The 24,212-nt window shown below is 39.3% G+C and overlaps 1 protein-coding gene across 1 annotated transcript in view; it reads right to left on the bottom strand.

Moving 5' to 3' along the window:
- The window catches only part of CEP112 (centrosomal protein 112), a gene marked incomplete at both ends in the record, with an annotated part of 477,771 nt that overhangs the window by 360,023 nt on the left and 93,536 nt on the right, over window positions 1–24,212 (bottom strand). Inside the window, 3 exons of the mRNA XM_080714112.1 lie at window positions 16,536–16,679; window positions 19,036–19,154; window positions 22,365–22,464. Coding sequence (XP_080570238.1) covers window positions 16,536–16,679; window positions 19,036–19,154; window positions 22,365–22,464 — 363 coding nt within the window. The remainder of the gene's footprint in view (window positions 1–16,535; window positions 16,680–19,035; window positions 19,155–22,364; window positions 22,465–24,212) is intronic.

Raw genomic sequence — 24,212 nt, 5'->3', positions numbered from 1 at the left:
CGAAGACCCGCCACTGTAACCGACACAGAGGGAAGCTGCGAGACGACCCTGGGGACACTTGGGCTCCTCCGTGGCCTTCCAAATTACAATTGCTGTTAATTTGAAAGCAGCAATGTTTGGGGCATGAATCATTTGTGATTCAAAACAAGTGCAGGCTAGTGAAGTTCTAGCATTTCTCAGCCCGTTTATTAGCAATGCTTATCACAAGCGCAATGAGGCACAGAAACATATGGCACAGTCTGCAATATGAGTAGCAGAAATAAAAATCCATTACACAAAACATCCCCTAAATATCCTGCTGAAATTAGATCTCATTATCCAGTGATTTCTTAAATATATACCTTAGTTAGTTTAGACTAATAAAGTCAAGGTCATCAGTTTTGAAATATGACTGAATGGATTTTTCAAAAATCAGCATTAAAATGTACAACTAGAATGCTCTAGAAAAAAAACCTCACTATCTATCACGCCCCCCACATCTCTAGTGGGAATGTTACAGGCTTATGATATGATTAACTTCTGGCTCTGCATTGAATAACTCTTAATAAACGTCTAACTAACAATTAGATTAAAGGACAAAATAAATAAATCTAAAATGTAAAATGTCAATGGAAAAACCCTACACACATATATAAAATACCATAAGGACAATACTTGGCCAAAATAATCTTTTGCAAGCCGAATACAAAAAGCTGAAGGTATTAAAATAGCAGAGGCTTAAAATTAGGGCAAAGTACTGTTCAAGAAAAGATGCTGATGCGGTATCACATTTTGTACTAGACCATGTAGAAGAGGAATTCAGGGGAAGAAACGAATTACCTGGGGCTTGGGAGACTCCCCACACAGGGAACTTAAAGCTGGCTCTCTGAAGACTAGGATGGACTTCTTGAATTGACATGGCTTGTAAGCAGAAATTATAAGAGACATTAGATGTGGAATTTAGCTCTTGATCATGAGAAAATGGGAAAATTTGCTTTGATGACATGGAGCGGCAAGAGAAGCCAGGGCGAGCACCTGGCAAGCGACCGGGAGGGTCCAGGGATGAGGCAACAATGGCCTGGTCCACCCGTAGTTGTGGAAACAGAAGGGGGAGAGGGCAGGCCCTGGAAAGTGTTCAGAGGATAAAATGGCTCCACACAACACTAAGAGAGAAAGGAGAAGTGTCCAAAATTACAAGCCTTAAAGGTTCAGAATCTACGGCAGCAGGAAAAGGATGAGGACAGCTGGGAATTAAAAAGAAAGTCTGGGAAAAGAAAAGGGTTGGATCTGAAATATCACAGAAATAATTGTTAGTAAGTCTAAGGAAATATAAAGTATCCTGTGGGTTTTTACTTATATATCTACTATTAGTATCAGACAGATAAAATTAAAAATTAGAACAAGAAATAAATATTATTGTTTTTTACGGACTTAGTGTGAAACTTTGCAGGAGCCGAAAAGTAAAAAGGATTAGAAGCCAACTCCTTGGGGTCCCAGTTTCAACTCCATAAAGAGTGAGGCACTTCCTCTTATCTCATCAGCCTCTTAGGAAAGTATGCCATCCTGAAGGGCATACAAATCCTAGGTACACATTTTGAAAATTGTTTTGCAAATTGAAAACTTATGAACCACCAGAAGATAAGCATTACCAGACCCTCTGAAGCTTTACTAGTCATGCTCTTTCCAAATATACAGAACATGTAACCACTGTCCTGTTTTTTTCTACTTTTATTGGAACGTTATCATTATATACCATAATGAGATATACAGTGATAGGGAAAAAGCATGCACACAATACTGGTGTGTTTCCCTGTAAATCCCACCCCATTATACTGACTTCTATCACTACAAATAAATGTTGCCTTTTTCAAATGTTCTATTCATAGAATCACAAGTATGCTCTCTTGGGGGTCAGGCTACTTCAAGTATATTATCTGTGAGATTCACCCACAGCCTGGGTTGTAACAGTAGTTAAATCCAATACTGCTAAGAGCATTCTAGTATGGAAATACATCTAAAATAATTTGTCCATTCTATTCATGAGTTGTGAGTTTTCAACTACTAAAAATGATGTTGCAATGAACACTGTCATCCGTGTTTCACAGCACATATATACACAAATTTCTTTGGGTTATGGTTCTTGCAATGAAATTACTGAGTCATGAGATGTACATTTGTTAAGGTTCAATAGTTACTACCAAAGGGTTTTGTGAACAATATAAAAAAATCTAAGCCTCCTATAGCAATATATGAGAATCCTCACTCTATATTACATCCTTGACAGAATTTAGATTGCAACTGTGTTTTGTTAAATTTGCCATTCTTGTGTGTTCGTAGAGAAATTAAGTTGTTTTATTTCAGTTTCTTTTAGGGTTAAGTCTTGATGCCTTTTCAAATGTTCATTCATCATTTGAATATCCTCTTTTGTGTAGTGCCTATTCAAATTTAATGTTTGCTTTTATTTTTCTTGTTGATTTGTAGGAATTTTTATGTATTTAGATGCAAGAATTTTACCGGAAAATGGAACAGCAAATATTTCTTTGATTATGGTTTTCCTTTCTTAATGATATCCTTTAGTAAACACATGGAGTTTATTTTTATTATATTCTAGTTTATCAGGAGTTTTCTTTGTGGTTAATGTTTGTTTCATTTTTAAGAAATCTTCGGTTAGTCCAGAACAAGAAGACAGTGTCTTAACATTTCTTCTATAAAATTCACTACTTTATCTTCATGTTTAAATAGAAGATATTCCAAGTTGGGCGTGGTGGTGCACACTTGTAATCCCCACGCTTGGGAGGCTGAGACAGGAGGATCGCACAGGTTCGAAGCCAGCCTCAGCTACTTAGTGAGGCTCTCAGCAACTTAGTGAGACCCTGTTTCCAAATAAAGTATAAAATGGGTCTGGGAGTACAGCCTGGAGGTAGAAAAGCCCCGGGCTCTACCCCCAGTACGACTAAATAAATAAATAAATAATTGGAGATATTCCTAGAAATGTTTTCTTGCATCTCTTTGATTCCTAGGGATGCTGCACGTTTCATTATTTTGGCTCAAAGTCACACAGCTTTGTTGTGTTGGGGCTGGGAATCAAACTTGTAACTTCTGATTTCACAAATCCCAACCGTTCAGCACGTGTGCTCACCAGCATCACGGCCACTCGAGAGCTCTATTCTCGTCTTACTCATTTACCATGGAACAGTACTCTGAGGTCTCTCACTTGTTCATGTTTCTTAATTAGTTTGCCTTACATAATAAAATAATGGATAGAAATAAGAAAAATAGAAATGTTTTATTAAATAATGTAGAATTTCAAGAAGCATTCTTCCATATGAATATGGTTCAAAACCTTCTACTTATCAGAAGGACCAAACATTCCACATTGAATGACTTGGGTAAAACTGTTAGATAAATAGTTCTGATCAATTTTTTTCTTATCAAACCTGTTTTAATGAGGCTCAAAGTTCTGGCAGATCTTGAATAAGTTGATTCCATTAAAAAGTATTACTTTTAAAAACTAATAATTTAAAACTGCCAGACACACAAACAAGCAAATGGTCCACAAAACATTTTTCTTTCTTTTTTTTTTTTTTTTTTTTTTTTGGTGGTACTGGGGTTCCTGGAAGCCCTTCTACCTCCGGTACCTCCGGGCTACACTCCCAGACCTATTTTATATTTTTGAAACAGGGTCTTTTACGCCAGCACGGCTGGCTTCGAACCTGCGCGATCCTCCTGTCTCCGCCTCCCAAGTGCGGGGATTACAAGCGTGCGCCACCACGCCCGGCTTTTCTTTCTTTGTCTGATGCATTGTTATTACAAACCACAACACTAGCTGTCGCGGGATGAACCTAGGGCTTCAAGCAACCTGGTTCCCTGGCACTGCCACAGGTGACTTTCCATCCCTTGAACCAGGTTGTCAGCACTTGGCTTCAGTGTGTTACTACCATTCCAACCACAAGTTGGCACACATGCTACTGTATCAGGGTTGTAGTCGATTTTCTTAATGCAGGTGTCAACTTTCTTAATGATTTCGTGGTCTCTCTTCTGGCCGTGTGTGTGTGTGTGTGTGTGTGTGTGTGTGTGTGTGTGTGTGTTACAGTAGATAGAACCCAGTGATATTCTACCTCTGGGCTTCACCCCCAGACCATTTTATTTTTTGTTTTGAAAGAAGATCTCAGTAGGTTGCTGAGTCTCACTGAGGCTGGCCTCGAACCTGCGATCTTCCTGTCTTAGCTTCCCAAGTACTGGGATTAGAGGGGTGTACCACCATGCTGGGTGGCTTTTGCTATTCCTTAAAAAGGGATTTTTTTTTTTTTGACAGCTTGTTGTACTTGAATGTGCAACACTCAAGGTACTAGAAATTGTATCCTACATTGCTATAAACAAAAGAGAAATCAAATCAGCTATCAAGGGCTAGAGAGTAAACATTTTCATAACTCCCATGCTAATCATCTTTACGTTCTGGGTATAATTTAAGAAGATCATGAATTCAAAGAATGGTGACTGCAGTTTCTGTTGCAAATTTCGGGCTCTTAATTTTAACTAGGATTGGTTCAAACATCCCTGCTTACTTGTGGTCTTGAAACTGAGCATGGACCAAATGAAGAGCAATCCGTTTTAAACGTCTACTTGGGCCTCATTATGAAAAGTTCTGACCTGTGAAACATGGCATGTGAGGTCTTGGGCTGCTAGCACTAGCTACCAGAGACTTGGGGATAATAAGAAGCGACCTTGCAAACCCTGGCAGCTAGCTGTTCCCAGGACCCTGTGCGGGTCTCACTGTCTTCAAGGCATAGGGAAAGGGTGGATTCTACAGCACCCCCACCTGGAACTACAGCGCTGGACTTCAAAGCTCTCTTCAGTACAAAAAGAGCTTCACATAAAGAGCGCTCCCTCTCGTCCTATGTGAGGTAGACCTTGCGCCACGCAAAGCAACCTGCCTTACCCGAAACACAGGTTCGTGAATAGAATTCAGTGTCGGTGACTTTAAAGGAGGGCAGAGAAGCAGCTCCAACGGGACTTTCACCATCCTAACTGAAAATCTGCCGTCTTCCATTGCAAATGTAGTCACTAAGGCAAGGTATTAGCAATACCTGTGACTAACACGCTTATTTTTAGAGTTCATTTCACGGTCATGTTACCAAATATTGTTTACTTTATCGTTATTTGAAAATTACTAGCCGACTGCTAGATCTTTATATTTCTTGCATTAATTTAGAAGTACGTACTATATGACAACTTTAGCTTCTTAATATGTTGACAACCATAACTCAATATAACTTTCTTGGTAATGGCAGCCCATGCCTATAATCCCAGCACTTGGGAGGCTGAGACAGGAGAATCACAGGTTCAAGACGAGCCTCAGCAAGGTGGCAACCCCTCAGCAACTTAGTGAGACCCTGTTTCAAAATGTTAAAAACATAAGTTAAAAAGAGCCGAGGATATAGCTCAGAGGGAGAATGGATCTGGGTTCAGCCCCAGTAAAACACACACACAAACACATACACACACATTGATATATATGTGTATATAAATGCATGTATAAATACATACGGTATTCTGAGGACTACATAGCATTCACCAGATTGGCAATGCCTAGTGTAGAAAATGGTGAGTATTCTACTAAGAGGCTTAGAATCTCAATAAAGCCACTCTGACGCGTACAGTGTGCCTAAACCCTGACACCGGTATAGACTTCACCAACTCAAGCACCTAAAAATTTTGCTACCACTTTTACATTTGTAAGTTCTAATATTTGTTTTAAAAATCCAGACGTGTTTTAAATAGAAGTCTCACATAAGATAACTACCAATACCAGAAGACATAAGTTAAACGAGCCCACCAAGCATCTGCTTACAATAAACGGCAATAAAACACAACAAGAACAAACAAAACTGAAAGCTTGAAAGAACAACAAAGCTCATTCTCAGTGACAGGCTCCCCTCTCATCTTAAGCCTTTAACTCTACCTGGTCTAATTATTAAGTCAGGAGCTGCCCAGCAAGACACATCTCATTTTCATGACTCCTAAATTCAATCCTGCTGACAGGCTCTGTGCAGTTTTCTCTGTATTTATTATTACTACCCGTGACAAGGTCTAAATGTTAATTTTTCAATTCATTGTTCACTAAAAATAAAATGATGTTGCTCTAAGAGTAATCTCTTGACTCCATAGTATAACTTCTCTTTCCATAACAAACTTAAAGAGAATTAAAAATCCTATTGTTAAAGATAGTTCTCTTAAAATGATTAAATTAACAAAATGTACCAATTGAGTAAACATTTTAAGCAATTAATATATTTCATAAATCTCTCTTTTAAATTTATTATTAAATAAACTAGGGTGTGAAAATTTAGGATATAACAATAACAAAAATGTTTTTCAGATTTGGGTGTTAGTCATGCCTTTGAATATCAAAGAGATATTTGCACACACATCTACAACATCATTATTCACAATAAACAAAAGGCAGAAGCAGAGGTCGGCTGTGGTGGTGCAGGCTTGTGATCCCTGCATTCGGGAGGCGGAGATTGGAGGATCACGGTTCATGGCCAGCCTCAGCTATAGCGAGGTCCTTCATAAATCAGTGAGACCCTGTTTCAAAAAATATAAAGATTTCCGGGCGTGGTGGCGCACGCTTGTAATCCCCGCGCTTGGGAGGCGGAGACAGGAGGATCACACAGGTTCGAAGCCAGCCAGCGCTGGCTTAAGAGTCCCTGTTTCCAAATAAAAAAGTATAAAATGGGTCTGGGAGTGTAGCCTGGAGGTAGAAGGGTTTCCAGGAACCCCAGTACCACCAAAATAAATAAATAAATAAATAAATAAATAAATAAATAAATAAATATTAGAGCCAGGCGCCGTGGCGCACACTTGTAATCCCAGCTCTTGGGAGGAGGATCGCACAGGTTCGAAGCCAGCCTGAGCTACTTAGTGAGGCTCTCAGCAACTTAGTGAGACCCCGTTTCCAAATAAAATATAAAATAGGTCTGGGAGTATAGCCCAGAGGTAGAAAGCCCCTGGGTTCCAACCCCAGTAACACACACACGCACGCGCACACACACACACACACACACACACACACACACAAATTATATATATATACTTCCGGGAAGATGGCGACCGAGAAAAGCGGGGCTTAAGAGCCCCGCTAACAACAAATATCCATTACCACAAAATCAGCGCCTTTCAAAGCCAGAAAACAACATCACCAGAGAAAGAAAAAAAATCACCAGGCTCCAGAGAGAAAGCGGTCTGAGAACAGAGCCACAGAGGAGATCTTCACGCCCGAGGACGCGGCAGATGCGGCTGCAGCGCCATACTGCTGGCGGCACCGGCGAATTCACGGGACGGCCACAGCAAGCCGAGGGGAGCCGCTGCGGAACAGCCAGGCGGGATTTCTCGGCGCAGAGGACATCTAAAGCTCCCAGTGTCTGAGCTCAGCACACGCTGCAGGGATTCAGAGTCGAAATCAAAACCAAGAAAAAAAAAAAAAACGCCAGCCCAACAGCCGGCGTAGCAGTGGCGCCATATTGCCACCGGCGGCAGCAGCACCGAATTCACTACAGCTACATCTGCGTACTCAAGAACAGTGAGTCAAATTGCGGGCCACAGCGGAGAAATCCCAGTACTGTACTCCCTGGGACTTGACCCAGTGGGAGAGGGGCGGTGGCAGTGATATCACACCATAGGAGAACGTGCAACCTGGCACCCCACACAGTCTAAAGCAGCCTCTATCGACTCTCTGGGTCGGAGACTCTGTGATAAAACCCAGTAAAGGAGTAGTGGGGTCTGAGATACTACTGACTCGGGATCCAGAACACCTTAAGTGAAGTCATAGTGACCCAAGGGAAGAACTCAGAGAAGGCACAAACATCGGAAATCATGGGGAAGAGGAATAATACTGGAGCAATGAATGCTCACAACCCCACAACATCAGAACCCGATAAAACAGAAAATCAGAGATTTCTAGAAGATCAAATCAGGAAAATAACTGTAGAAATAATAGAGGTGCTTCGAAAAGAACTCAGAGAGAGCCAAAAAGAAATAAAGGATGCAATTAATGAAGTAAAGGACTCAATTCAAAGCACGAACAACTGATTAGACCACATGGGGAACAGAATCTCGCTCTTAGAAGATGATCATTCCAAAAATGAACACATAGTTTCTAATCTAGGAAAAAATATCCAACAGCAGGAATCCGATATTGAAGAAATATGGGCCCATTTTAAGAGAGCTAACCTAAGAATAATTGGAATAGAGGAGGGAAAAGAAAGTGAAACCAAAGGGATCAACAATCTCTTCAAGGAAGTAATAGCAGAAAATTTTCCAGACATAGAGCAAGAGGTCGATACGCAGGTCCTGGAAACTTATAGAACTCCCTTTAGACAGGATCGGAGAAGAGGATCCCCACGCCACATAATTGTCAAAATGACCAATGTGGAAGCCAAGCAGAGAATCTTAAAGGCAACAAAAGCAAAGGGCCAAGTGACATTCAGAGGCAAACCAATTAGAATCACTCCAGACTTCCCAAACCAAGTCATGAGAGCCAGAAGGGCTTGGAGTAACATATTCCAAACTCTGAAAGAAAACAACTTCCAGCCAAAAATTTTCTACCCAGCAAAACTTTCTATCAAATTAGATGGAGAAATAAGAAGCTTCCATGACAAACAGAAACTGAAGGAATTTATGTCTTCAAAACCAGCGCTAGAGAAAATACTCAAAGAGATTAACTACAAAGAAGAAATAGGTAACACACACCAGAACCAGAGAAACAAGATTTTCCATCCAACAGACAACTAAGATTGGTTATCTGTTTAGATTCATTATTTATGTTAGTCTGTTACCTATCTCTAAAGGGTATTGTTTGCCTTTATTGTTGTTAATTTTTAGGATTTCTAGTTGGAATATTAATATACCTTCAGATATAGCATTTGGAAATATTTTATCCCATTCTATTAGTAACTGTTAACTCTGTTTACATTGTCTTTGGATATACAATATGTTTTTTATTTTTTAGGGAGTTTGTATACTCTTCTGTTGCCTGTGCCATTGAAATCATATCCAAGAAATCACTGCCAATTTCAATGTTGTGAGGTTTTATGACCCAGATTTTCTCCTAAAAGTTTATAGTCTTAAGATGTATATTTAGGTCTTTTATCTATTTTGAGTTAATATTTGTATATGGGATTAGGTAAGGGTCCAATTTTATTCTTTTCCATGTAATTATTATTTTTCAACAATATTTAGTTAAAAGATTATTATTTCTACCACCAAATGTTTGTGGAAACCTTGTCAAAAATAACTTGACAATATAGGGAAGAATTTAGGTCTAGGCTTTTATTTAACTCCAATGGTTTATATATCTGCCTTTAGAATAGTACTACACTGTTTCAAATATTGTAGCTTTATATGGTTTGAAATCAGAAAATATATATCTTCTAGCTTTGTTCTTTTTCAAGATCGTTTTGGGTACCTAGAGTCCATATTCCATATTAGGATAGATTTTTTTTTCTGAAAAATAAATATATAAATATACGATAGTTTCACCTAAAAAATAGAAAAAAATAGATTCTCTGGTAAGAAAGAAAGCAAAAAGAAATATTGAAATGTTATCTTTAAGTCATCAAAAGCTTGGTAGCAGACAAATGAAACTGTTATGTGAGATTATCATTTTTAATTTTGGATAAATTGCTATAATACTAGATGTCAACTACTAAGCCAAGCATAGGAGGGGGGGATAGGGAGAGAATGGGGTGGGGATCGGGTGGGCGCTGACTGGGCAATGTGTGCATGTATGTCTACAAAAGTATGTATCCCACTATGATGTATGAATACAGTGCACCAATTAAAAATAAATATGAAAAAAAATAAAAAAATAAATTAAAAAAACAAATTATATATATATACTTTTTGGTTATATATATGCATATATATAACATATACATATATTATATATATGGACTAAAAAACAGGAACGGGGGTGTAGCTTGGAGGTAGAATGGTCCTGGGTTTCATTCCCAGTACTGCAAAAAAAAAAAATTTTTTTTAAGACAAAGCAATCCATCCATATATCTGACATATAGATGAATAATTGGTATGTATGCACACTAGAATATTACTCAGTCCTTAAAAATAAAAAAAACTTTGATACATTCTACATGGTTGAACTGTGAAGACATGCTGAGTGGAAGAGCCCATCCCTAAGGAACAAATACTGTGCGATCCTACTTATGAGATATCTGGATTAGTCAGGTCACAGCGGGTGAGCACAGGGGGTCAGGGGCCTCAGCCGGGAGCCACCAGGGAGGCCAGGAGGAGCCGCCTCTGCCAGCGCCTTCAGAGAAAGCAGGCTCCTGCTGACACTTTGATTTTGTACTGGGCTTTGGAGCTGTTGAAACATTTTTGCTCTCCTAAGCCATGAAGTTTGTGGTAATTTGTTACGGCAACCCTAGGAAACTAGCATACTATCAACATGGCAACATTTTTTTATTGTTTTTACTTAAAACACCCACCACTGAATTAAATATGTAAAAAAATGGGCAGTTGCATATACTTTTGCTAACAGAATAGTTTTATTATAGACACTAATTTTTCTTTTTGCAATGTCTTTTCTGAATATTCAATGGTGAGCATGTATATCTTTTGCAATAAGAAATAATTTAGTTCTAAAAACCACTATGCCACCATTATTTAACACTATGCAAATTCTAGTCAATGTACAATAAATTGAAGTAAAATATTTTCATATGTAAAGAGTTAGAATTATCCAAAGAGTTAAAAATCTATGAAACTTACTTATATGTTTACTCCTAAGTCTTTCATACAGCTACAGCATAAAACTTTTATGTCACGAAATTGAGAAGAACAAACATTACAAAAGCTGTTTAAAGAAAAGATGTTGTCAGAGTTCTGTTTAGTAACTTGGTGAGCTGATTTTAAATGTCTATGTAAAAGGAAAGGGCTCAGAGTAACCAGGGCTGTTCTTGGCTTGGGACAGGAAGACATGAATGGCAATTATGAGCTACAAAATAATGACAGCGTAATACTAGCAGAGCCAGAGAAATATGCCAACCAACGAGAAGAGACACAGACAATAACAGTGAGAACAGGACAACGAAGAGAGGAAGGACCGCTCAAAAGTAAAGCTAGGAGCAACGGGCATCCTTGCTGAAAATAAAAAATACTCGCCAGGCACAAGAGCCTGTGGGGATGTCTGAGGCCTCAATGGAAAAGAAAACACTGCACTTGCTATAGAGAAAGATAGTTTAATAAGACACAAGAAGCACTGATTATAAAAGATTAATAAATTTAACTAAGATAAAAAAAAATTCCTTCATCAAAAGACCATCTCTGGGCGACCGAGAAAAGCGGGGCTTAAGAGTCCCGCTAACAACCAATCTCCATTACCACAAAAAGAGCGCCTTTCATAGCCAGAAAACATCATCACCAGAAAAACAAAAAAACCACCAGGCTCCAGAGAGAAAGCGGACTGAGAACAGAGCTCCGGGCCACAGAGGAGACACACGCGCCCGAGGACGCGGCAGCAGCGCCATACTGCCGGCGGCAGCGGCAAACTCAGTGGACGGCTACAGCAAGCCGAGGTGAGCCGATGCGGAACAGCCAGGCGGGATCTTTCGGCGCAGACAGCATTTAAAGCTCCCAGTGGCTGAGCTCAGCACACGCTGCAGGGATTCAGAGTGGAAATCAAAACCAGAGAAGAAAAAATACGCCAGCCTCATGGCCGAGGGCGTGGCAGAGGCGCCATATTGCCACCGGCGGCGGCAGCAGCAGTGAATTCACCGAGTCCAGTACAACTACATCTACGTACTCAAGAACAGTGAGTCAAATTGCGGGCCACAGAGGAGAAATCCCAGTATTGTGCCTCCTGGGACTTGACCCAGTGAGGGAGTGGTGGTGGCAGAGATATCACACCATAGGAGAGCGTGCAACCTGGCACCCCCCATAGTTTAAAGCAGCCTCTATCGACTCTCTGGGTCGGAGACTCTGTGATACAACCCAGTAAAGGAGTAGTAGGGTCTGAGATAATACAGACTTGAGATCCAGAGCACCTTAAGTGAAGCCATAGTGACCCAAGGGAAGAACCCAGAGAAGGCACAAACCTCCGAAATCATGGGAAAGAGGAATAACACTGAAGTAATGAATGTGCACAACCCCACAACATCAGAACCTGATAAAACAGAAAATCAGAGATTTCTAGAAGATCAAATCAGGAAAATAACTGTAGAAATAATAGAGGTGCTTCGAAAAGAACTCAGAGAGAGCCAAAAAGAGATAAAGGATGCAATTAATGAAGTAAAGGCCTCAATTCAAAGCACAAACAACCGATTAGACCACATGGAGAACAGAATCTCGCTCTTAGAAGATGAGCAATCCAAAAATGAATGCATAGTTTCTAATCTAGAAAAAGATATCCAACAGCAGGAATCTGACATTGAAGAAATATGGGCCCATCTTAAGAGAGCTAACATAAGAATAATTGGAATAGAGGAGGGAAAAGAAAGTGATACCAAAGGGATCAACAATCTCTTCAAGGAAGTAATAGCAGAAAATTTTCCAAATATAGAGCAAGAGGTTGATACACAGATCCAGGAAACTTATAGAACTCCCTTTAGACAGGATCCGAGAAGAGGATCCCCACGCCATATAATTGTCAAAATGACCAATGTGGAAGCCAAGCAGAGAATCTTAAAGGCAACAAAAGCAAAGGGCCAAGTGACATTCAGAGGCAAACCAATTAGAATCACTCCAGACTTCCCAAACCAAGTCATGAGAGCCAGAAGGGCTTGGAGTAACATATTCCAAACTCTGAAAGAAAACAACTTCCAGCCAAAAATTTCCTATCCAGCAAAACTTTCTATCAAATTAGATGGAGAAATAAGAAGCTTCCATGACAAACAGAAACTGAAGGAATTTATGTCTTCAAAACCAGCGCTAGAGAAAATACTCAAAGAGATTAACTACAAAGAAGAAATAGGTAACACTCACCAGAACCAGAGAAACAAGAGTTTCCATCCAACAGACAACTAAGATTGGTTATCTGTGGAGATTCATTATTTATGTTAGTCTTTTACCTATCTCTAAATTGTATTGTTTGCCTTTATTGTTGTTAATTTTTAGGATTTCTAGTTGGAATATTAATATACCTTCAGATATAGCATTTGGAAATATTTTATCCAATTCTATTAGTAACTTTTAACTCTGTTTACATTGTCTTTGGATATACAATATTTTATTTTATTTTTTAGGGAGTTTGTATATTCTTCTGTTGCCTGTGCCATTGAAATCATATCCAAGAAATCAATGCCAATTTCAATGTTGTGAGGTTTTATGACCCAGATTTTCTCCTAAAAGTTTATAGTCTTAAGATTTATATTTAGGTCTTTTATCTAGTTTGAGTTAATACTTGTATGTGGGATTAGGTAAGGGTCCAATTTTATTCTTTTCCATGTAATTATTATTTTTCAACAATATTTAGTTAAAAGATTATTATTTCCACCACCAAATCTTCGTGGAAACCTTGTCAAAAATAACTTGACAATATAGGGAAGAAGTTAGCTCTAGGCTTGTATTTAACTCCAATGGTCTATATATCTGCCTTTAGAACAGTACTACACTGTTTCAATTATTGTAGCTTTATATGGTTTGAAATCAGAAAATATACATCTTCTAGCTTTGTTTTTGCTTCGAGATTGTTTTGGGTATCTAGAGTCCATATTCCATATCAGGATAGATTTTTTTCTGAAAAATAAATATATGATAGTTTCACCTAAAAAAAAGAAAAAAATATTCTCTGGTAAGAAAGAAAGCAAAAAGAAATATTGAAATGTTATCTTTAAGTCATCAAAAGCTTGGTATCAGACAAATGAAACTGTTATGTGAGATTATCATTTTTAATTTTGGATAAATTGCTATAATACTAGATGTCAACCACTAAGCCAAGCATGGGAGGGAGGGATGGGGAGAGAATGGGGTGGGGATCGGGTGGGGGCTGACTGGGCGATGTGTGCATGTATGTCTACAAAAGTTTGTATCCCACTATGATGTATGAATACAGTGCACCAATAAAATAAAATTAAAAAAAAAAAAAAGACCATCTCTTCCTCTAGCCAGGCATGGTGGTGCACACTTGTAATCCCTGTGCTTGGGAGGCAGACAGGCGGATCTCACTGGCTTAAGAGACACTGTTTCCAAATAAAATATAAAATAGGTCTGGGAGTGTAGCTCGAGGTAGAAGGGTTCCATCCCCAGTACCACCAAAAAACAAAACAAAACAAACAAACAAAAACCAAAAACAACAAAAACCCATCTCTTCCTCTAACCCCTATTATCTGATAGAGACGGTCTCTCTGATGTCACGGTGCCCTTGGATTAGTGAAGCCTGTCCATGACAAATGGGAAATTGACAGTGGGAGTTCAACAGTGGTCTGGGCTTTTGGGGGTTTCCAACCCTGGAGCTCACCCCTCTGGCCAATAAAAGCACCCGGTCTCCTGGCTGTTCTGGGACACAGAGGAGTAAGTGGTAAGCTTGGGGACAGGAGCTGCCAGTCCAAATTAACTAGGTGCCTACAGGAAACTATTATGGAAGCAAGTCGGCACTGAGTGTACAACTAGAAACAATACTATGATACATGTCGCATTCTAATTCGTAAGACATTACACATTATTATAATAAATAGCATGATATATTCTAAAGATGAGCTATTAGAACAAGTAGACCAGCCCAAACAAATATGCTTAAGATAAGAATAATATTTTCGAGTGAAACTATCAAATGGAAATGCTGGGTATGAGAAAAATAATAGTTAAAATATATAATAGATACAATAAGCAGGAAGAAATCTACTAAAGAATCAATTGATAAGAGTAGGATCAGAACGAGAAGATACCCTCACAGTAAAGAAAAGGGAGAAAATCCAAAAAGGTTGAAAATATAAAATAAGACCTAAAAGCTAGGAAAGACAAATGGCTTCAAAGAAATAACTATAAATGCATTTCTCAGCACTAAAAAAAAAAAAAAAAATTTTTTTTTTTCAGTACTGGAGATGGAATCCAGGGGCATTCTACCTCCAAGCTCTACCCCCAGCCCTACTTTTCTATTCTTTATTTTGAAACAGGGTCTCACTGAGTTGCAGAGAGCCTCACTAAGTAACTGAGCCTGTCTGCGAACCGTGACCCTCCTGTCTCAGCCTCTCAAATGCTGGGATTACAAGTGTGCGCCACCATGCCGGGCCTTAGTCTTTTTATTTTTGAAACAGGGTCTCACTGAGTTGTGAAGGGCCTTGCTAAGTAGCTGAGGCAATCCACAAACTGTGTGTACCACCACGCCTGTCTAATATAGTATTAGCAATTATACTCTGGGTGATTATCATGTAACTTAATTTGTATGCGTTAGCTTATTTAATATTGCCAACAACCTATATTACATTGTACTACTGTTATCCTATCCCACAGAAGAAGAAAATTAACACTCGAAGAGTTAAGATAACCCGAAGCTATTAAAGATTTGAGATTTAAATCCAAGACAGACCCTAAAGTCCAATTTTCAAACCACCAGGCATACCATGTCCCATTTCTTTTACTTGTGAGCTGGGTCTTGGGGCTGGTCTAAGACCCCCAGGTAACTAACGCTCAGATTAAATTATCCTTAGACAACTGACTCTCTCAAATTCCACAGTTTGAATTCAAGACAGCACTTGGTGAAGCCAGGCTGGCTGGGGAGGCTGAGAGTGTTCAGTAAGGTCTGGTCCATGCCTTGGATACAACACTGGACTCTTAAATGGCATCCTATTACATATCGGTAATGAAGCCAAGGGGGTGCTGGTGGTGAGCGTGAGGAGCCCTGGCCCGCGTGACCCTCTTCTGCAGAACTCCGCCAGTCTTGGGGACCTTAGGGAGTCAGGTCGGCACCTAGAGGCTGAGGACACTCGCTTCCTCTGCTCTAGACTCCGCGGCAAGGTGCTCTGAGAGGAGGCTGGTCAGCAGGGCCCGCCATTTCGCTTTGGAGGATGCTCAGTCTCTTGCTGTGTAACCTGGTTATGGGGACCTCTTTCTGCATCCTGTTAAAAGGGAGATTTTCAGGTTTGTCCAAGGGATGTGTACATGGCCCATCAGACAAGATGATCTAGAAGGAAACTTAACAGAGTGGTCACGCTGCTCCTGTCCTCCTTTATGACTTCTTCCACATGAGCACTAAATATGTTTAGGAAAAAAAGATCATGTCTTCATTTTAAAAAGAATTATAAAAAAGGAAAGAAAGGAAAATTATCCCTGGACTACACATCGATGGGGAAAAAAAAAAAGGAATATTTGTAAAGGCTTCTTAAGATTTAAGATTAGGATGACATCAAGCATTCTAAGGCCAAATCCCTCAGCAAACTTCACAGAACTACCCACGGTCACACGTCAATCTGCATCAAGGACGAAAGACAAAGTTGCTTTTCTAATCCAACAACACAATTACATGCAGCACACAGCAGTGACGCAGGAGAACTCAGAAATTAAAAGAGAGTTTGTTAAAACGCTCAAAGAGGAGACAGACTTACCGTGGACTGCGTTTGTGCCATGTACTCCCCCTCCATCTTGTTCAGACGGACGTTTGTGTCCTCCAGCAGCTCTTGGATGTTTTCAGTGTGTCGCTTCTGAAGCTCAAACTTTTCCTTTTCCATTTCAGCTACAGCACTGTGGAGCTGCCCAATGAAATGGAGACTCGTTCACTACTATGGAACACACTAATGTGCAATTTACAAAAGTATTTTCCAGTACCCGTGTGTGTGTGTGTGTGTGTGTGTGTGTGTGTGTTTACCTGAACAACAGAAAATATAAAACCCACAATAAATATTAAGTAAAGATATCCTATAAAGAGTACGATTAAAAAACACCTAATTTTTTTCTTTTCATTCCTGAATTGATAAGTGTGTGTGTGTGTGTGTGTGTGTGTGTGTGTGTGTGTGTGTGGTACTAGAACCCAAGGGCATTCTACCTGTGAGCTAGCTACACCCCCAGCCCTATTTATTATTCTTTATTTTGAAACAGGGTCTCACTGAGTTGCAAAGGGCGTTACTAGGTAGCTGAGGCTGTCCCTCAACTGTGATCCTCCTGTCTCAGCCTCCCGAATGCTGGGATTGCAAGTGTGCACCACTACGCCTCACTGATAATTTTCAATGGATAAGCAAACATTAAATAGTAAATAAATCATGCAGGTAATACAATGTCCTAGTTAAACACTAATATTAGAATAAAATCAGAATATTATAAACCTTTATACTATTGTTATTCACTAAAAGTATTATTTCATTGTCTATTTTATTCATTATTTGCATAAAATTTTGCACCACATATATATTTGTGTATTTATTAGGGATTGAATCCAGGGGCATCCTATCTCTGAGCTATACTCCCAGCCCTTTCTTATTTTTTATTTTGAAAGAAAGTCTCACTAAGTTGTTGAGTGTCTTGCTAAATTTTTGAGGCTGGCCTCAAATCTGTAATCCTATCTCAGCCTCCCACAGCCGAGAATTACAGGGATGAACAATCACGCCTGCAAACTTTGGACAATATTAATTTTAAAAAATGTTTCTCCTCTACTCCAAACTCCTAATAAGAAACTGCTTTTAATTACTCCACCATCTATACAAAGATCACATTTGTAAATCAAATAGAAAATAAGTAAGATGTCTGGGGAGAACTGCATACTGTATGTGTCATATATATATATAGGTCATTACTTAGAAAAATATTATGTAGATATAAAATGTTTACGTGGATAAAACTTTAAATTATTTAGGTAAGCTAATGTAAAGAAACAAAGACAAACAGAGGAGGATCAGACAAGACTCAACAGCTGCTGAAGGGGGCAGATACCTATGCTCTAAACCTTGCAGGCATTCCTTCATGTATCTTAATAGGAACGGAATTTTAATTCCTTTTTTTTTTTTTTTTTTTTTGGTGGTACTGGGGTTCCTGGAAGCCCTTCTACTTCCGGGCTACACTCCCAGACCTATTTTTACATTTTTATTTGGAAACGGGGTCTCCTAAGCCAGCAACGCGCGGCTGGCTTCGAACCTGCGTGATCCTCCTGTCTCCGCCTCCCAAGCGCGGGGATTACACACGTGCGCCACCGCGCCCGGCACAGAATTTTAATTCCTATTCCCTAAATCCACCCCACTAACCAGGACGGGAGAGTGGAAATACAAAAGAGTTAAACGGTACATCTGATTCACTCTCCATGAACAAGGGAGACACATGGACACGGGCAGGCGGTGTGAGCTCTTATTTGACAAGGGCTTGCCTAGAGGAAAAGGGAGGCTGAGGAGGGTGGAACTCGAGGGGGTGCAGGCAGTGGGAGTGGTGATGGGCAGTGCTGGGGGTGGAGGACCCGGGCGGGACAACTAGGATGACACTGGGGTGGTCTTTCACAGATTTAACGAGCAGTTTTGACCACTTGTAAGTGATCCCCCCAAATCCCTGATGGGTTTAATTCATATTTTTGTTGAACCATACATTTTAAACCAGTATCATATCTACTATTCAAAGTGAATGTATTTGCTGGTTCAAGAACATAGCCAAGCCCACAGCACCTATGTGTCTTGTTGTTTCTTCATATGCACATGCGTGATCCATCTACTACTGAATTTATTTACACCGAAACCAAGTTATATTATAAGTAACAGTCTAGATTAAATTTAACCTGAAAAACCAGAAAATAAATGGTCCCAACCCAAACGTAAAACTGCCATTTCCCTGCTAATTTTGCTTAAAACCTATTGACAACGACAAAAAAAAAATCCAGAAAATTAATTAAGTGCAAGAATTGAGTTAAAAGTATGTTTTCTAAATGAAAATTATTTTATAAACCATAGACTTCTAGAAGAAAAGATATCAAAACATGAATTGTAGCTGTTTCTGGTTTAGTCCAGAATTTTTTCATTATTTTTTATTTCTTGCTTTTCGCATGTTCTATGAAATCCATGCTTTTGTGTCATATTTAACTACACTTTGAAGCATACACTTTCATATTTTCTAGCACTAGTTCAGGTAGCTTACCTTTTTTTCCCAATCATTATTCAGAGACTCTGTACTGTGCTCACATATCTTTTTTAGCTCTACAATCTGGTTTTCTTTAGTTTCTCTGATAACTTGACAGTCACGTATAAGGGTCTGAACTGTCGAAAATGATGAAAACATAGTTAAACCAATTCTAGAAACCACATAAGAGTCTGATGTTATAAAATGTACTATGCCAGTTAGGAGCTAATTCAACTTTTCACCCAGTCTTCTCGACTCTTCTGAAACATCTTATTCTTTGTCCTTTCTCTCCATTTCTACCGTCAGAGGCCACCCGATTGAACCGCTCTTCACTCTCTCCCTAGAGAAACTCAAGAGGTGCTATCCTCGAGTGTCATTCTGCCGTGAATGGGTCCTCTGTTGCGCTAAAGAGGCCTTTTGCAGTACAAATCCACTAATATTACGCCCCTTCTAAAAATCAGCCTCTGGCTGTCCTCACCTCGAGGATAAAGGGAAAGCCTCTTCCACGGAAAGTAGCTCCATGGGCCCAGCTGTTCTCTGGCCACATCTCTTCCCACGTCCACATTTTCAACCCAATGGTAAAGCAAACCAATCTATCTGGAGATTCGTGAGGACGTGTTGCTTCTATATTACTACCTAAGTGTGATCCCCTGTCCCCCTGGGATGCCGTTCTCTACCTTGTTGAAACAAACTCCTGCTCATCCTTGGAGTTTTAATCCAAGTGCCACCTTCTTTATGGACCATTCACCAAGCGGATTCCTCCTCTTGCAGGACAGAAAGAAGCTCTTTCCCAGGATACTACACATATTTCTCCACTGAACATTATAACTGTTTACTTGCCTATTTCCTCTTTAATAATAGATTATTCTCACTAAAGGAAAAAGTTCAACTTACTATCCACAGAGCATAACAGTATTATTCCTGCATGGTCTCAAAAAATACACATAGAATAGCCGGGCGTGGTGGCGCACGCTTGTAATCCCCGCGCTTGGCAGGCAGAGACAGGAGGATCGCGCAGGTTTGACGCCAGCCGCGCGCGCTGGCTTAGGAGACCCTGTTTCCAAATAAAAATGTAAAAATAGGTCTGGGAGTGTAGCCCGGAGGTAGAAGGGCTTCCAGGAACCCCAGTACCACCAAAAAAAAAAAAAAAAAAAAAAACCACACTGAATGAGTAAATAAAGACCCACCATCTCAATATATTGTTGCTCCTAGGTGTTTTGAAATCACATATAAGGTTTATGTTACTCTAATAGAGATCTATCATATGAAACATCTCTCCTTGTCTAGCATGTGCAAGGCCATGGGTTCAATCCCCAGCACATCAATTGATCAATCAATCGTTAAAATCAGTATGTACCATATAAATAATTTATCTCTCTCCTTTCCTAAAATTACTTAAACTGTCACTCATTTAAGTGGAAATTCAATATATCCATGTTATCTGGATAATAAGACAAATTTAGCTGCCTTTTACTTCAACGTAACATTTTCTTAATTTACTAAACATGGTTTTCTATTTACTTAAGACAGCAGAATGTTCTAAAATATTTTCCAAAAAATTTCTTTTACTCTTATATCTCAACTATGCAACACCCAAGAGGAGAGGAAGAATCTGAGTTCACTTAAAATGATCTTTTAGTTTCTACAGCATATTTTGCTTTACAGTTCCAACAATGAACTAAGATCTGGGTACAATTCAAAAGCCTTAAGAAACATTATTTTGACACTGAAGTATTTTTAAACCTTAGGCATATCTAATTTGCCTGGTTTGAATCAGGCTAAGGAATAAGACGTGGAATTTTTTTTTTTTTTTTTTTTAGGGTCTGGGGATGGAACCCAGGGGCATTCAACCTCCGAGCTACACCCCTGCCCTATTTTTTGTTCTTTATTTTGAAACCAGGTCTCACTGGTTGTAAAGGGCCTTGCTAAGTAGCTGAGGCTGTCCGCGAACCACAATCCTCCGGTCTCAGCCTCCCAAATGGTGGGATTATAAGCATGTGCCACCATGCCGCGGCATTGGAAATAAATTTAAAATAGTTTAATAGTCACTGATACTTGGAGGAAAAAAATCTGAGAAAAATTTCTAGATACTTTCACCCACATTTCAGGCTAGAAGTTCACCTGAAACGTCTATTTCATGGTTAATTTGTGTGTGTAACTGCCGCGCTAAGGGGCCGGGCATCAGCCCTCACTGAGGCATGCAGGCTGCTGACGGAGAGCGCTGGCACCGCCCTCCTGCAACCTCCCCCTGCTGCACCTGTGCCCCTGGCTGTCACTCCCCAGTCCCGTGTCGCTTCTCAGAGTCTCTTCTCCAGTTCTGTTCTCACCACTCCCACCGCCTTCGCTCAGTCTCGTGCTGCTTAGCACTTTGTGTACAGAATTACAGAAGAGACTTTACATAGTCTTTATTCCGTACTCATTGTATAAAGAATAAACGAAGATCCAGAGAATTCCTAATGTCATCTATTCATCTCTTGGATATTGAAGACGCAATAGGGCCCCATTTTCTAAAATTTCTCTCACTACTATACCTTCTAAAACATACGGTCTCCTCTGGCTCACCCAGAGTCTAAAACATAAAATCGAAACTTAAATCTGAAATTCAAGGTCATGCCTCAAGTCAACATCGTGCCCGTTCATACCTACCTGTTGGTGTGTAGGTTCCCCTTCCAGCTAAAGACTTTTGCGGCATCCTCCCCGCAACTTGCTGATCTCAGCATTCCTATCTAAACATGGGGGCTCTTCCCTTAAACTAATGAAATCTTACCAAACTGTAAAATTTAATGAAAGTTCTTTTCTCCAAAAAACAGAACATTTCTCCTGTGACCACCTCTTACTTCCAGTGTTTTGACCCATTATTACAGTAAACTTAATACTAGATCAAATGCATCATTTTCCCTCTTAAAGAGTGTGTAAATGGGGATACTTCTAACATCTCTCTGTCAGTCACAACCCCAGCTGTTGCAAAGGTGCAGACAAGTGAGCCCACTCAGTCCCGGTCTTATGAAAGCCCATGTGAGTTCATCCATTGATGGCAGCTCACAAAAGGTCAGAAACTTTACTTTAAAATTTTATCATCTGAGCCGGGCGTGGTGGCGCACGCTTGTAATCACAGTACTTGGGAGGCTGAGACAGGAGGACCACAGTTCACAGCCAGACTCAGCTACTTTGTGAGGCTCTTTGCAACCTAGTGAGACCCTGTTTCCAAATAAAGATTAAAGAATGAGGCTGGGGGTGAAGCTCATTGGTAGAAGACCCCTGGGTTCCATCCCCAGTACCACAAAAGTAATGTATAGTCTGTAAAATAAACATTTTATTAAAAGATTTCTGTAACATTACAACATCACCTTTCTTTTCAAGCTTTCTGATAGTCTCCTCAGTTTCATTTTGTTTCTTTTTGTATAAAGTTTTCAATTCTTCTATTTCATTATTCTTTCTTTCTAAAATCTGCAAATTGATGCAAAGGGTTTTAGTATATCGTAGTAAGTATAGAACACATCATTTTTTAAAATAATCATAACATTTTTGCAAGACTCAGTCAATCTAAATGGTTCTCAAGAAACTTATAAAAATTATCTTAAAGTGCTTTAAAACATTATTAAACACACTCTAATAACTGATTATCTGAAAAAATTATCTCTTTCTGATTTTCATGTATCCATTTTTAAGGAGAATATAAATAATAAATTAGGCAATACCCTAAAATATAATTCAGACATTAAGCTGTCATAAAATGGCAAAGAGAAGCCATCAGACACTTGACATGTAGGGGCAGTACAATTCACTCCACTGCACTGGAACGGAGCATCGCTCTGCTGTACGCACCTCTGAGCCCTTCTTCCACAACGGCCTCCACCCTTAATTCACAGTGACAGGAGCTCCCAGATACAGGGACAATGACATGGAACGGGCCCCTGTGGATCAGGCTCTGCTACTGTGAGTCAGAAATGAGCTCCCATTATGCCAAAATTGTGTACAATCATGCATTTATATTGTATCAGAAGCTTTAATAATTTAGTAAATTTAATTATTGTTTTATGCTTCAAAATATGCCTATATTAGCCGGGCGTGGTGGCGCACGCTTGTAATCCCCGCGCTTGGGAGGCAGAGACAGGAGGATCGCGCAGGTTCGAAGCCAGCCGTGCTGGCATAAGAGACCCTGTTTCAAAAATATAAAATAGGTTTGGGAGTGTAGCCCGGAGGGAGAAGGGCTTCCAGGAACCCCAGTACCACCAAAAAAAAAAAAAAAAAAAAAAACCACCAAAAAAAAAAAACATATATATATATATATATTAAAAGAAGATACAGGAAGCAGGAGAAAATGCTGACCAGAGGTAAAAGGGAAACCAAAAGGCAGCAGGAATAGGATCATCCACGAGGCAGGCGGAGGATCATCCACCTGTCTGTGCTTGACCTGTATTTCCCACACACCCAAATCAGATTTAAAAAGTCACTCACTACCAGCTAGCCAACTTTTCTTAGCGCTCTTATTACTTGTACTTTATTTTATCTTTCCTTGTTTTAGTGTCACCTCTAAGACTGAAAATAAGAAAGAAAAAAAAAGTTTGACTGTAATGGCCATAAGGAAACAAAAAAAAAAAGAGTAAGGGAAAATATATGCAAAAAGATGAAACATTTTAAATTTTATTCCTTCCCAATTCGTGACATTTAGGAAATGCCATACAAGCAACAAACTTATGAATATATTTTCCAAACCTGGAATATGGTCAAGGATTTTATTTATATTTTACCTGGTACTTCCAATTAGTTGCACTGCTTTCTTTTATTAGATTGGATTTATTTTAAAAGAGAAATTCCTGAAGAAAATTTAATGATTAAATGTTCATAAGAGATCTTTGTAGCAGACATTCCAAGAAGACTATCTCAGTCTCTACCACATTGCTTTTTCTACATATATCTTTTACATTGATGTATCTTAAATATCAATATATTCTATTTCATCTTAACATGTTATACTAACAACTTTATGACCCAGAGCTGTTTTTTTCTAAACAATTTAAACTAAGATTCTAATATGAGCAAAAAGTAATATTTGCCTTTAACAATTTGAATGGGGAAGGAAAAGAAAAAGAATTCAACATCCTTACTCTTTCTAATGTTCAGACAGTAGTTTCTTACTTGTGGCTTTGAAAGATGAGTCAAATCCACACCCAACTAATTATTAATATATTTTC

Source organism: Muscardinus avellanarius, assembly GCF_963383645.1.
Source record: "Muscardinus avellanarius genome assembly, chromosome: 16".
Classification (NCBI taxonomy): Eukaryota; Metazoa; Chordata; class Mammalia; order Rodentia; family Gliridae; genus Muscardinus; species Muscardinus avellanarius.
The sequence above is the reverse complement of the archived record's forward strand: the minus strand, read 5'-3'. Positions and strand labels throughout refer to the sequence as shown.